Source organism: Balaenoptera acutorostrata, chromosome 21, assembly GCF_949987535.1.
Source record: "Balaenoptera acutorostrata chromosome 21, mBalAcu1.1, whole genome shotgun sequence".
Lineage (NCBI taxonomy): Eukaryota > Metazoa > Chordata > Mammalia > Artiodactyla > Balaenopteridae > Balaenoptera > Balaenoptera acutorostrata.
Genome location: NC_080084.1, coordinates 34,160,938 through 34,176,018, shown reverse-complemented (window position 1 = coordinate 34,176,018; position 15,081 = coordinate 34,160,938). Strand labels below are relative to the sequence as shown.

The following is a 15,081-nucleotide window of genomic DNA, read 5'->3' as shown; positions in this document are numbered from 1 at the left end:
CCACCTTGACAAACTCTGTCGTTTAATTGGTGCGTGTAGATCATCAACATTCAAGGTGATTATTGATATAGTTGGATTAATATCCACTATATATTTACTGTTTCATTTTGTTGCCCTTGATCTTTGGTCCTGTTTTTGTCTCCCACACTTTCTCTTTCTTTTGTGGTTTCAACTGAGTACTTTGTACGACTCAATTTTTTCTCCTTTCTTAGCATATCAATTATACCTCATTTAAAAACATTTTAACTTGTTGTCCTAGACTTTGCAATATATATTGACAACTAATCCAAGTCTACTTTCAAATAATACTATTCCACTTCTCAGTACCTTATAAAAACAAAATAATCCTAATTCCTCTTTCTCATCTCTTGTATCATTGATGTCATTCATTTCACTCACACATAAGCATACCTGACACATACATATGTATGTATGTATGTATGTGTATGTGTGTGTGTACACACATAAGCTTACATAATCAAAGACATTGTTGCTATTTTCATTTTGAACAAACTGTTATTTGTTAGGTCAATTAAGAATAAAATGAAAAGTTATATTTTACCATCACTTAGTCATTCTCCACTGTTCTTCCTTTGTTTATGTAGATCTGAATTTCTACCTATATAATTTTCCTTCTCTCTGAAGAACTTTTAACATTTCTTGCAAGGCAGGTCTACTGGCAACAAATGTCCCAATTTTTGTTTGTCTAAGAAAGTCTTTATTTCTCTTTCACTTTTGAAGGATAGTTTCACAAGGTACAGAATTCTAGGTTGGTGTTTTAGTTCTCTCAACACTTTAAACGTTTCATTCCACTCTCTTCTTGATTGCATGGTTTCTGAGAAGTGGATATAATCCTGACCCTTGCTCTGGCTTCTTTTAAGATTTCTCTTTGTCTTTGATTTTCTGAAGTTTGGATATGATTTTCCTAGGTGTATTTTTTTTTTGGCATTTATCCTGCTTAGTGTTCTCCATACTTCATGGATCTGTGGTTTGGTGTCTGATGTTAATTTTAGGAAATTCTAAGTCATTATTGTTTCAATTATTGCTTCTGTCCCTTTCTTTCTTCTTCTGGTATTTCCATTATGTGTATGGAAATGTAGTTGTCCCACAGTTCTTGGACATTCTGTTCTGTTATTTTTTCATTTTTTTCTCTTTTCTTTTTAGTTTTGGAAGTTTCTATTGTCATATTCTCAAGCTCAGAGATTCTTTTCTCAGTCATGTCCAGTCTACTAATGAATCTGTTAAAGGCATTCTTCATTTCTGTTACAGTATTTCTGATCTCTTGTATTTCTTGATTCTTTCTTAGAATTTCCATCTCTCTGTTTAAATTATCCATCTGTTTTTTCCATGTTGTCTACTTTTTTCATTAAAGCCCTTAGCATACTAATCATACTTTTAAAAAAAATTATTGGTCGGATAAATTCCAACATCCCTGCCGTAGCTGACTTTGGTGCTGATGCTTGTTTAATCTCTTTAAACTGTGTTTTTTGCTTTTTAGTGTGCCTTGTGATTTTTTGTTGAAAGGAGAACACGATGTTACTGGCTAAAAGGAGCTGGTAAGCAGACCTTTAGTGATGTAATGTTAAGTTGTGGGAGAAGAGAAAGCATTCTGCAGTCCTATGATTAAGTCTCTGTCTTCTCATGAGCCTGTGCCTGTGGAATGGGAATTTCACCAGTTTTCTCAGGGATCTTTCTCCCCTAGGTGGGACAGGATAGCTAGTTAGCAGGGACTGGGTATTTCCCTTCCCCCAGATAGGTTAGGTGCTGATATAATCTCTGCAGATCAGGCTCTGGTAAAATAGTTTCTCCTCACCGGCAGCCTTGTTAAGAAGAAGAGTGCTCTGACATATTTCAAAACAATTCCTTTTCCTCTCCCTTTGCCAGAAGGATGAAGGGATCTTTCTCTGATATTTACTGTGAAAACTTGGTAAAGGTCCTGGAGGTAAAACTCAGAAAAGCCTGGAGGCCTCCTTATTACTCCCCCCCCCGTCTCAAGTTTTTAACTCTCAGACTTGATACATGAGCCTCCAGCAATTCATCAATTACAGTTCAGGTTTTCCACTCCGGCTCTGGTTTCCACAGAGGTTTCTGCTGGTGGGTTTGTGCTCTGGTGCATTGTGATTCTCTGTATCTGCCTGTCTGTCTCTCCAATCTGGGGCAGCGGTTTGCCTTGTGACCTCACTTCTCTTATGAATCTAAGAAAAGTTGTTGATTTTTCAGTTTTCATTTTTTTGTTTTGATTTAGGCCAGAGTGAAGACTTCTGAGCTCCTACATGCCAAATCGGAAACTAAAAGTCCCTCTGCTAACTCTTTATTTATTGAAAACAAATAAATTACTTCTAAATCCATGCCAATACTTTTTATTTTATCAGTTTATCCTGATTTACTTCTTTTTAGTTTCTAACTTCAGATAATATAAACATTTCAATATTGTCATACAATTTGGTATGCCTTCGTACATTCCTAAGCAGCTTTTGTAAGTCTTATAGTCCAACAACTTAAATCCTTCATAATTCAGAGTTGAATAACTTGTCTAAACCAGCCATTAAAATAATAAACAGGAAAAAACAAAATGGCAGTTTCTTAAAAAAATTAGAATTTTGAATGAGGTATTAAAAAATCATGCATCATTAAACATATGAATACTATTGCATCTATAATTCTGAATTATGCATTTAAACTGCTAGTATTTGAAACTTCTATATTATTTTTCTCAACAGTATCATAAAATATATATATATAATATTATGTAGCCTTTATTAAGCGATTATCTACAGTTGCCGAGGAGATAAAAAGAAATGTCCAGAAGCTTTTGATATCATTGTGGTCAGCATGAACGGTTACACAATTAGTGATTCTGCATTACTAAAAATAGAAAACGTTCAACCGAAGGTCCATTTCAAAATACATGTTTATATTTGAAATATAAATCCTACAAATATGTCACATATATAGGAAATCAAATATATTTTAACTGTATGTGACAGGTAATTTTATATTTCAGGTAAATATTATGTACCCTTTTATCTTTAGTTAAGAATATGTTTCATTTTATGTGAACCACCTAAGAATTTCCATGTCCATTCTAAAGATTTGCTCTTTCAGAAAACATCATCTTTTTGGCCCAGAAACAACATACACACTTTAAAGATAAAGTACTAGACCTTGCAGCTCACTGAATAATGCAGATTTACAAAGGATTCAGGAAGAAAGTCTGAGCATTGTGTCACCTCACATGCAACTGACAGTGTCAGTAGCCTGGCAACTACAGCCCTACAGAGATATTATTTTTATTTTCTTAACCTAAATTCTATTCTTGGTTTCAATCTTATATTATATGAAATACACAATACATACATTATAATTACACTGAAGTGTAAGTGTATGAAATGTAAAAAAGCAAGTTATAAGAGTATATTTGCATTAGATTTGTATAACAATAAAGCTCACCTCTGAATATGCAAAATTACATGACCTAAGCATGAAATTTAAATATAGCTAGAGTTACAATACTGCCAAAAATAAAATTATAAAACTAAGTTAGGGCTTCCCTGGTGGCGCAGTGGTTGAGAGTCTGCCTACCAATGCAGGGAACACGGGTTCGAGCCCTGGTCTGGGAAGATCCCACATGCCGCGGAGCAACTGGGCCCGTGAGCCACAACTACTGAGCCTGCGCGTCTGGAGCCTGTGCTCTGCAACAAGAGAGGCTGCGATAGTGAGAGGCCCGCGCACCGCGATGAAGAGTGGCCCCCGCTCGCCACAACTAGAGAAAGCCCTCGCACAGAAACGAAGACCCAACACAGCCATAAATAAATAAAAAAAAATTAAAAAAAAATAAACTAAGTTAAAATCAAGTTCATATACATGTGCTGTGTGTGTGTAGAAATATATACATATGCCATAAATATTAATTATATCAAAGTATAAAGGCCACTTCAGTGATCTAAAGATAAAACTCATATTTGTATGTGATTTTTTTCAAACACTACATTTCTAAATTATAATTTTTAGCTCAAAAACCAACTTATCTTTTCCAGTAAGCATTAAAAATATAACTATGGAGGGCTTCCCTGGTGGCGCAGTGGTTGAGAATCTGCCTGCCAATGCAGGGAACACGGGTTCGAGCCCTGGTCTGGGAAGATCCCACATGCCGCGGAGCAGCTAGACCCGTGAGCCACAATTACTGAGCCTGCGCATCTGGAGCCTGTGCTCCGCAACAAGAGAGGCCGCGATAGTGAGAGGCCCGCGCACCGCGATGAAGAGTGGCCCCCACTTGCCACAACTGGAGAAAGCCCTCACACAGAAACGAAGACCCCACACAGCCAAAAATAAATAAATAAATAAAAATAAATGTACTAAAAAAAAAAAAAATGTTAGCTATAAAATATAACTATGGAAAAATCTGGTATTCTGAATGCTGATTATATAGGGTATATTTGCACATATATATCATCTGAAAAATTATAAGCTGGAATTTTAGAAGAAATTAAATAATCCTGTTTCAATTTTCATTAGTTAGAATAAGATGTTTCATTGTCATCTAAGTCTGTATAAGAACTGATCAAAACTTGAGCCAAAAAAAGCTTAAACTCATGAAGAGGATATGGTAATTTTAGGGTTGGACTATATCTATATATGAGAATAGTTATTCTTTTAATATATCTCAGAACAAGGAATTCACTTATAAAGGCCATAGTTTATTAAAGGGCAGATTGGGGTTATGGTGGAGGGAAGGATTTTGAATCCTCATAATCTCCATGAGCTGCCTCAAAATCACTAAAAAGAGACACACAATTTTAGCAAAATGCATTTTCTTAAAATCAGTCACCCCCTCCCTCCAAATTAGATTGTCATTACTTTCCTTTCCCATAGAGGAATATATGCACTACACTTGAAAAAAAAAAGCCTTCTGTTTGAACATCAGAAATGCACTGTTATTACATTTAAAATGCACACACACAATATAAAAAAGGGCGCTGGCATTATAGTGCGTGCACGCGTGTCTGTGTGTGTGTGTGTGTCCAGCGCAACTTCAAATACTGCTATTAAACTCATAAGCTGAAATATTTCTATCATTATGGTTAAAGCTGGAATTCAGGATGGTGAGCTACCCAGTAATTCTCAACCTCCCTTCTGAAGAATGCTTTAGGATCCAGACCATGAGGGTTATTCTCCAGAGTTAGATATTTACTGGCTCCAGAGATGTTTACCAGCTTGTTTCACAGCTGGAAAAAAAAAAAAATCTGAAGAAGAAAACCCAAGAGGCTTAAACCGCTGAGGATTTACAACTAAAAGATAATCTAAAAGAAGTAAAATGCTGAGAAAATATCTTTGATTGATGTGATTAGAATAGCACCCTGAAGAAGTAAGGAGGAAGGAAGAAAAATTCAGTGCTGCATGTCTTTAGTAGTATATGCCCTCAAACAACAATGGGGAAAAAGCTGGTAAAACTACATAAAGATATTCTGGCTCTTCTGTTCCACTCATTAATGAAAAGAAAAATCCACAATTCTCCTTCATTTAAATAATTAAGAAATCCTTCATTTAAAAGGTGAACATAATCAAAGAGAAATCTTATGTTACTCTAAACTAAATCCATTTTGATAAGGTGCATTTAAAAATGGCAGTTTTCTGCTATCTCAGTAGAAATAGATCAGAATAGCTATGCTTCGCAAAAGTTGCCATAGTAACAATGCAAATCCCTTTGAAACATAATTAATTGCCTAAAAATTTACCAAATGGAACATGGCACTCTTCTTCAGAACATTTTTTCATTTTCTTTTACAATATTATATAATACATGGTATTATCATACATATTTCTATCATAAAATTATGTAAAATTACTTTCTTGAAATTATTGCTATTTTCATACATTAATCTCATTAGAAAGTATCCTATTTTATCTTTAAAGCCTAAAGACAATCTGAACACGTTAAGAATTCATCTGAAATCAGGATAGAAAAAAACACCTTTTCTTCAATAAATGACTATCCTTATATATTTTCTTACCTCTGCTTTTAAGTCTATCAGATAAGTATCCTATTTACCCTCAGAATCTTGCAATGCAAAAATGTCCACAATATAAATGACACAGAAATACAGCTGCATGAGAAATAAAGCAGAAAAAAATCACAGAAAATTATAATTACAACGTAAATATATCTTACTCTTTGAAGTCCTTCATACCAATCATCTTGCTCAAACCAATGTGAAATGTAAGTCATCCAAGCCATAGAATGTTTCTACTTTAATCAAGGCAATTGGAAACCGGCTTCAGAATAGTCAGCACCTAAAGTAATAACAATGCGTTTCAACCAAATGGGTTTACCAAACTCTGCCTTATGAAATGTTGTTCAGTACAAGAAACTAGAAGTACACACACATTTCAGCTGAAACAGTTTTAATAATTTATAAATAACAGTATCTGTAAAAATAATGCTAAAGCAGAAAATGCAAGCCTATAGTCAAATAAGAAGTAAATCAAATGATAATTATGTTGTCGTACTAGAGAATGCTATGTCAAATATTTCATTAGCCCTTCAGTTTTCATTCTAAAAACCATCTTGGATTTAACTTTTGCAAGAAATAGGCAAATTATTTCTAAAAGTTACCAAGTTAAAAATAAGGAATCCAGAAAAACCACAAAACAACAGGAAGCAGAAAATCAGTTCCATTTTCAATCTCAGGAGTTGGACATAAAACTAGAATAAAGGTTAAAAGGGGTACAATGACAAGGCCAATCCTGTATTTCGATTTGCTTCCAGCTCCACAGTTGAGAGTTAAATCCTTTTACGGTTAGCTGATTGTCAATTACCTAAGTGTCTCAAAAAGTTTAGAGACACACATCACGTAATAGAGTGCTAACATGTCCAACAGAGAATCAAAATCACATGAATCGGACTTCATTTTAGTTTTACCCACTTCTGGAAGAAATTACTTACTAGCCATACTGAACAAGAGACTTCCTGGTGTCCTGGAGAATATCTGGACTTCAAACCATCCTCTATAAAATTTAGGTACTTCACCCAACATTTAATCGGTTCTGAGTGATCTTTTCCTGCCCCAAACTCATCAAACCCTTATAACTCAGTGGAGAAAAAAGGAAGAAAGGAAGAAAGGGAGGGAGGAGAGGGGTGGAAATAAAAGGAAAAAAATGTGAGTAATTTGAGTGTTTCATTCTTCATATCCAAAAAGTAAGATAACTTTTGTTCTGGCATAGAAACACATGTATGACACATAAATATCGCTGTAGCTAGTTGAGAACATCTTTATCTCACTCTAAAAATATACCAAATGGGACATGGCATCCTTCAGAATTCCTCTTCTTCTTCCTTATTCTCTAGAAATAATTTCAATAATATCTGCTTGAAGCCCCAGGTCAAAATAGTTGGGACTAGGCTTCCACAGGAAACTCCAGGACTCGTACACTCTGGTGCTCAACTTGTTTCCATCTTGCTGACTTCCCTGAATCTGGACCATGCTTTCTGTCCTGCCCTTGGGTTCCCACAGAGCCCCTGGTTCCTGGCTAACTGCTCAGAATTTGCATCTCCTGCAGGGTCCCACCCTCTGGACTGGTGGTCCTTCCTTGCTGTCTCTCTTGTCATTGCTTATCCTATTTTGAGTTAGAGATCTGTGTCTGTGTCCTGCCTTACACTTTTTTACCCCACCCTGAACCTATATCTAGCACCTACCCAGGGTATATCTAACTACCTTGCCACCATTTCAGTTGTTGCAGTCTCTCATGCCAAGCCCTTAAACTCCATTTTAAAGTACCTACTGTACCTAGATCCCGCAGCCTTGTATCTGGTAATCTCAATATGAACATCGGTAAAGCCAAGCTTATCTCTTTCAAGTGATAAGAATCCCTTTCTACTGCCCCCTAATAGTCTTTCTTTGCCCTGCATTCCCTGTTCCAGTGACCAAAACTATACTCGACAGTAACCCGAAATAAGAACATCGAGGCATCTTTGATTCTTTCACCACCTTCCCCTCCACCTCCCGCTACATTTGATCACCAAGTCTTAACAACTACCTTTAACATGTCTCTTCAAAAGCCCCTTCCCTCCATCCCTAACGCCACTGTCTTGTACAAACTAATGAAATACTTTACTTACTAACCTCCCTGCTTTCACTGCAATTCCTAAACATGTTCTATACCAGCATGGCTTTATGCCTTTAAGTTGTGAAATGCTTTTGCCTGAGCTGTCTTACCTCTTCCCCTTTTTTGTGACTAATGAGCTGTATCATATTTATCAAGACCCAACTTAACGTACCTCTTCTTTGAAGCCTTTCTCAAATGCACCAAATCCCTCATCTGTGTGCCTCTAAGTCTATATTTGTGTGCACTGGATAGTGATTATTTGCAGAGACAAAAATTGTGAGTTGCCCAAGACAAAGGAACATGTTTTATTCATATTTGTATAGAAGGTACAAAATGTTTGTTGAGTGAATTGACACATGCTAGAAGAGTTTGTCAACTAGTGGCAGTTCACATGAACCAAAGGGGTGTGTGTGTGTGTGTGTGTGTGTGTGTATAGACATAACTGCAACTTGGAAAGGGGCTAAAGAAATGTATCCAAATTACAGGTAATATACTCATCAACAAGCGAAATGGGATTACCATTCAATTCCTTGTAGAGAAATGGCTAACCAAATTATTTCAGAATTTAATTTTTAAAGGGAAAATAAAATGCAAACTTGAATTGGTAAAATTATTTTATAATCATATAAGTACCAAGTATTTACTATATCACTATAAATACAATATAGTTAAAAGTAATACCTTGTTTTAGGGTACATAATAGTTCTCATGTCATACTTCCTGATATTTTTCCATGAGCACTATTTACCATATTTGCAAGAACTAAGAAAAGTAAAATATTTCACATCATGGAATCTCAGATGAATATTAGCTTGTATGAGAATACATATTTTTTTATTGCATTTCAGGTATTTTGATTATCTGAGAGTGTATAGAATCTTGTTCATTTAGTATAAGAATGGCCAATAGTTTTCAACTCTCACATCTCCTTGATTGGCTAGGACTGTCTGGAGTGCAGAGTGGAAACCTTTAGCTGATCTCAGAGCGGAAGCATGTCACGATCACTTAGCAGTAACTGAAACAGAAAGGAGAAAGTCATGGTGACATTTACTCCACATCTACATCTGTGTATTCGTCCATGGGTCTAACTGACTAATTTATTGTTAAAATCACAAATTTAACTTAATTCGTAGTCAGAAAAATTTTCCTGCCTTTTAAGATTAGTGATGGAAGGAAATGAAAAGAATCAAAGGCCAGATGTCATTGTGTTAAAGAAAATAAATAAATAAAGTAAAATGGCTTGCAATGTCAGAAAACTTACTGCAGGGATTAATACAATACACAAGTAACCTGTGGTCTGATTGCTGGTCTTGACCTTTTTACATCCCTCGCTGCATCTATACCTTTTTATGAGCTCATCAAGGGCCAACTATATATCCTGGCTTGTTGCCTTTGGACTTGCCATATGACTTGCTTTCCCCAGCGATATGTGGGCAGAAGTCAGAATGTTCCAGCCCCAAGCTCTGGCTGTAAGGCTTGCCTCCATTCACACCCATCAACATGAGAAGGACATTCCACAGCTACCCTCTTGCAGGGAACAGGGTGGGGCTGGGGAGGGGGGAATGCTACTTTCTCCCCAACAGGATCTGACTATATAAAAGTAGTGGCTGAAATACTAAGAAGCTATGGAGAGCTTTTCATAATCTCATGGGACTGGAGGAAAAAAAACTGGCGTTCATATGCTGCCAAGGAAAAAAATGGCCTAATAAAGGTGCCCTTTCAGTGAGAACCATCTGGGTCTACACCTTAAAACTGGTGTGAAATAGACTGTCCTTTACAAAGACTGAAGTTCAGCTTCAAATAAATTCATTCAATGATTGGATTGAGGTGATCTTCCCTACCCTCATACTTTCCAAAAGCAAAAGCATATTCTCTCTGGAGAAAGATAATATTAAATTGTCAGGCTGCAAAGCAATCAAGGGAATTCCAAAGAGCGAGAAGCCCAGACATGGACAGACAGACTAACGGCTTCACCTTTGACAGGGAGTGGGAGAAAGAGGTGACTGCCATAAAAGGGGGAAGGAAAAAATCAGATAAAATTGTGAGTAAGTCCTAAGGCCGATATAAGCTAGAGCATCAGTATAGAATAACTGGAGGTCCCCGATGCAAGCTGAGTTGCACTCACCTGTCAGATCTTCTCCTCAGGCCTCAATCGGGTGCTTAGGAGAAAGAGGGGGGCAAATCAGACATAGTCCCCCTTAGTGGCTCAGGCACATGGGAAGCACTTGGCTACTGAGAGCTGACAGGCATGCAACTCTGTATAGGTCCCTGAATCCTTCTCCCAAATGAAGCACAAGTCTTCAGCTACTCGGAGAGAGGAAATACATACCCTCACTCCCAGGGACAATGGGGAGGGAGTAAAAGCAAAGCCCATCTGCTTCTAGGGAGGGACAGATAACCCTCTTTCCTGACCACAGAACTGGGAGAAGGGAAGAAGCAAAAGCTACCAGCCCCTGGGGGGTGGGCAGGAAAACATCTTAGGCTCCCATCCTGAACCAAAACGAAGCCCAGATCTGCCACTGAAGAGGTCCATTCTCTCTTACTCAGCACCCACCACAGATATAAAGTGGAGTTTGGCTGCCTCAGAGCGGGGTTGAGGAGGGGGAGACACACAAATCTCCCCTAAAAACCAGATTCCCCCAATCTGGGAGATCAAATTATAGGATAATCATACACTGTGGTGCTATACAATAATTAAAATGAACTATACACAATGAAATGGATGAACCATACAATGTAATGATGATTGAAAGTCACACATGAATATCATAGGATTCTAATATTTATAAAAGTTTAAAAACCAGCAAAGTTAATCTATGCTACTAGAAGTTATGAGAGAGCTTTCTTCAGGGAAAAGGAAGTAGCGACAGATAGGAACCATGAGGGAGATTTCTAGGAAGCTCACAATGTTTCTTTTATGCTAATTATGCTAATGTGCAAATTTGCTGGTACAAAACAGTAAATTGCACATTTCTGCTGTCAGGTATATAATCTAAATAAAAAGAAATTATACACTAAGAATCCACAGCGGTGCTTTCTAATACTAATAGAATTAAGAGGGGAAAATAAACTGAAATGACTTGTCCACATATAAGTAGGTATTGTATAATCGGATTATATTTTCTAACTTCACTTGGACACTTTCATTTATCTTTTTATTTTGCCCCTAGAGTTTCCTGCCCCATTTACCACCCCCAGCCATCATATTTTGCAACATGTTAAGTCCTTCTCTGAGATATGCACTAATGCTGCTTTAACCCACAAGTGTTTCTAGAAGCAACGTCGGAGACAAGCGGATGAGGAAGGTGGACACCAGGAATAAATAATCTCACAACAGGAAATGGGTACAAACCAAAGTCTGCAAAACAAGCAGCAGGGGGCTGAGGTGGGCTAGATTAAGGATACGTATTTGGGGGTCCACAGGAACACCCAGAGTCTGATGACTTGGCCGTGATGGTTCACAGTGGATGCCTGTTAATGCCACGCCCATAACAGATCCTCTGACTCCTCAGTTCGCACTATCCCACAGGGGTATGCCCCAGAGCAACCTCCACCAGCACGTTCCTAAATGCTGGCAGCGATCTGTAGCGACACGCAGCTCCCGTCCCAGCATCTCATGCCTTGACCAGACCTTCCAAAAATATTAAATAGCTACATCCTAAGAACAATTTGAAAGCTCACCCTTGAAAAACAACACATCAATATAGGTGACAACACCCTCCAGTTACTGGTGATTCTAATCACTAGTAACCAAGTGACAATCTATGCAGTATACTTCTCTTTAGCTTAGGTCACATGATATTTTCTTTTTTTTTACATGATATTTTTAATATGTAAGAACAAAAATAGTTGAAACTGAAGCATTTTTACCAGAAAATCAGACTATATGAAAAGTAAAAATAAAATGGATTCTCTAAAGCTGAAGAACACAATATCTGAAATTTAGATCTTAATGGATGAGTTTACTGGATACAGCGGAAGTTAGTATTAGTGCAGTAGAACAGAAATAAATAGTATATAACACAACTAATGCATAAAGAAAAAGAAGAATGAAATAGAACAGAGCATACGAAATAGATAGGATATATTGAAAAGTTAAACACAGATGTAATGGGAGTCTAAAAAGGAGACGAAATGTAGTAGAACCAATATTCAAATGATAAAGAATGAGAAATTTCCAAAGTTAATTTTAAAAAAACCAAGTTCCTAAAGCTCATCAAATCCCAATCAGGGTAAGTTAAAATCTTGACTAGGTACATCACAGTAAGATGCTGAAAACCAGGGACAAAGGAAAAAAAAATCTTAAAAATGATCACAATATAGTCAAGATCAATTGAAATAACAGAAGTCAAAAGACAATGGAATGACACTTTTAAAGTTATGAGAAAAAAAATTACACACCTAGAATTCTACACCCAGTGAAAATATAAGTGAAGACAGAAATTATGATATTTTCATATGAACAAAAAGTAGGGAATATACTGCCAGGGGGCCTGAACCAGAAAGAAATATTACAGGAAATTCTTTAGGTAGAAGGCAAATGATCCTAGACAGAAACACGAAAATGTTAGAGATAATGAAGATCATCAGAAAGAGAAATATTTGGTTAAATATAACTACTGAATAGATATTAACTATACAAAACAATAACTATACGTCTTGGGAAGTTTAAATATTTGTAGCATTAAATTATATGAAAACAACACAAAAGGTGAGAGCAGGATAAATGGAGTTACTATCAATGAAGAGGTAAAAGTCATCATTTGTGTTAAACTGTAATGAGTCAAAGTTACATGTTGGAATCTCTAGGGTAACTACAAAAATACTAGTGAATAAACGTATTATTAACAAGTTAATTAAAGGAAAATGTAACTAATAAAAAATCTGTGAATAAGAAAACAAAAAGTGATTGTATACATAAATATATATATAAGTATATATAACAGTTATATGTTAAATGAGTGGATTAAAATTACAAGTAAAAGTAAAATTGGTAAACTGTATTAAAAACTAAGCCATATACTCTTCACAAGAGTCATACTTTAATTACAAGTTTACAGAATGGTTGAAAGTCAAAGAACAGAAACATATATTACATAATCATTAACCAAAAGGAAGCTATTATAATTATATTTTTAAAAGATTAAATACATTTTAAGACAAGAAATATTATTAGAGGACAGTGGGATATTACTTAAGGATAAAGGGGTGAATGCAACTGAATGCTATGACAGTTTGCATCCAAATGACAAAATTTTCAAATATATAAAGCAAGAATGACAGAATTAAAGGAGAAATATACAAATCCATAAGCATAATGGAAGACTTTAAGTAACAAATCTCAATATCTGATGGAATAGAGAAAATTCTATAGGAGTATAAAAGATCTGAATAACGTATTCAATGAAATTGACCCAACTGACAAATGTAGAATACTGTACCCAACAATGGTAGAATTCACATTTTTTTTCAAGGGAACATGAAGTAGTTACCAAAATAAACCATGTGTTGAGCCATAAGGAAAACCTCACCAATCTCTAAAACATTAGAAGCATTCAGAGTATGTTTTCTGGTCACAATGGAATTAAGTCTGAGATCAATAAGAGAAAGGTAACTAGAAAACCCATAACTGTTTGGAAATTAAACAATGCACTTCTAAATAATCCTTGGATCAAAGAAGTAAAAATGGAAGTTAGAAAATATTTAGCAGTAAATGGCAAAGCCACAACAAATAGAAATTTGTGGGTTATAGCTAAGCAATGCCTGGAAGTGGAGGGTTACAGTATTAATTATATTTTATTTTTTTCTAACAGAAAAGGAGAAAGAAAGAAAATCAAAAATTTAAGCTTCTATCCCAAAAATCTGGAAAAGGAAAGCAAACAAAATCTTTAAAAATGTAGAAATAGGATATCATTCCAAAAAGAAAAGAAAACATATTTATGTTTACAAACATGTAACAGATAAAATCAAATGCAGGTTCCTTTAGATCAACTTTTAGATTTATTAAGAAAAAAATAGAGAAAGTACAAATATCAACATCAGGAATGAAGAAAAGACATCAGTATAGAACCTACTGATATCAAAAAAAAAAGAATAAGAGACTATTATGAACACATTTGCAGGAATATATAAGATAAATTGGATGAATAGACAGGTTACCAAAGTTGATGAAAGAGTGAGAAATTCTAAACAGACTGAATATGAATATGAGTCTGAATTAAAAACTTCCCCACAGACAATTTCCCAGGTCCAGGTGATTTCACTTGTGAATTTTTAAAAATATTTAAAGAAGAAATTTTACACAAACTCTGTAAGAGTATAATAAAAGAAATCACATCAGTTCTTTATATCCTGCCAAAACCTAAAAAAGACTTTATAAGAAAGGAAATTACAGAGAAATCTCTCATAAATTAAATGTAAAATTCCTAAACAAAAAGTAGAGATATTAACATGTTAATGGATTAGAAGATTTAATATTGTAAAGATATAAATTCTCTCAGATTTAATCTAGAGATTATGTTATGTATCATAGTCATGATAGTCAATAAGTTCTTTTTAATGAATTATTCAATCCTCATCTCCTGAAAACTTAACCAAAATTCCTAACTTGAATCTCTAAATTGACCTGGTCTAAAAATAAAAAATGACTCACACTAAGGTAATTTAATGTCTAAAATGTCCAGCACATGTTATGGTGCATCATAAATAAAATATTTTTAGTTTTTTGACTGTACAGTGGAGTTCCAAGTTAACTGTTATTTATTTGATTTTCTAAGAAAATCTATTTTGACTAGTTTTTTAAATGTACTGTATTTCTAAGATACATAAATACAATCTCTATCAAAATTCAAAGAAAAACATTTTAGAGTACTTTTCTAATGAAAGTGATTTTTTAAATGAAAGTGGATGCAGCAGAAAGAGTATAATAAACTCTTCAAAGTATCTGTATTTTTAGATAAAAAAGTCATCTTTGTTTTT

General features: G+C 35.3%; 1 protein-coding gene and 1 long non-coding RNA gene across 7 annotated transcripts in view; one reads left to right on the top strand and one right to left on the bottom strand.

The window, feature by feature from the left end:
- Nucleotides 1-2,326, top strand: part of LOC103007515 (uncharacterized) — a 39,723-nt gene extending 37,397 nt beyond the window's left edge. The window contains exons 3-4 of the long non-coding RNA XR_451636.2: nt 1,499-1,556; nt 2,246-2,326. This is a non-coding gene — a long non-coding RNA (uncharacterized LOC103007515). The remainder of the gene's footprint in view (nt 1-1,498; nt 1,557-2,245) is intronic.
- The window catches only part of WDR17 (WD repeat domain 17), a 95,790-nt gene that overhangs the window by 66,366 nt on the left and 14,343 nt on the right, over nt 1-15,081 (bottom strand). For 4 of the 6 annotated variants that reach the window (XR_009006533.1, XM_057537347.1, XM_057537348.1 and 1 more), the window contains exon 2: nt 6,170-6,291. The exons of 1 other annotated variant lie outside the window; for it this stretch is intronic. Coding sequence is in view for 4 of the 5 variants with exons in the window: in XM_057537347.1 (XP_057393330.1) it covers nt 6,170-6,235 (66 nt within the window). In the remaining variant the exon portion in view is untranslated. Of the gene's footprint in view, nt 1-6,169; nt 6,292-6,943; nt 7,068-15,081 lie in introns of those variants that run through there. One more of the 6 variants, XM_007188979.3, reaches the window with a different exon arrangement.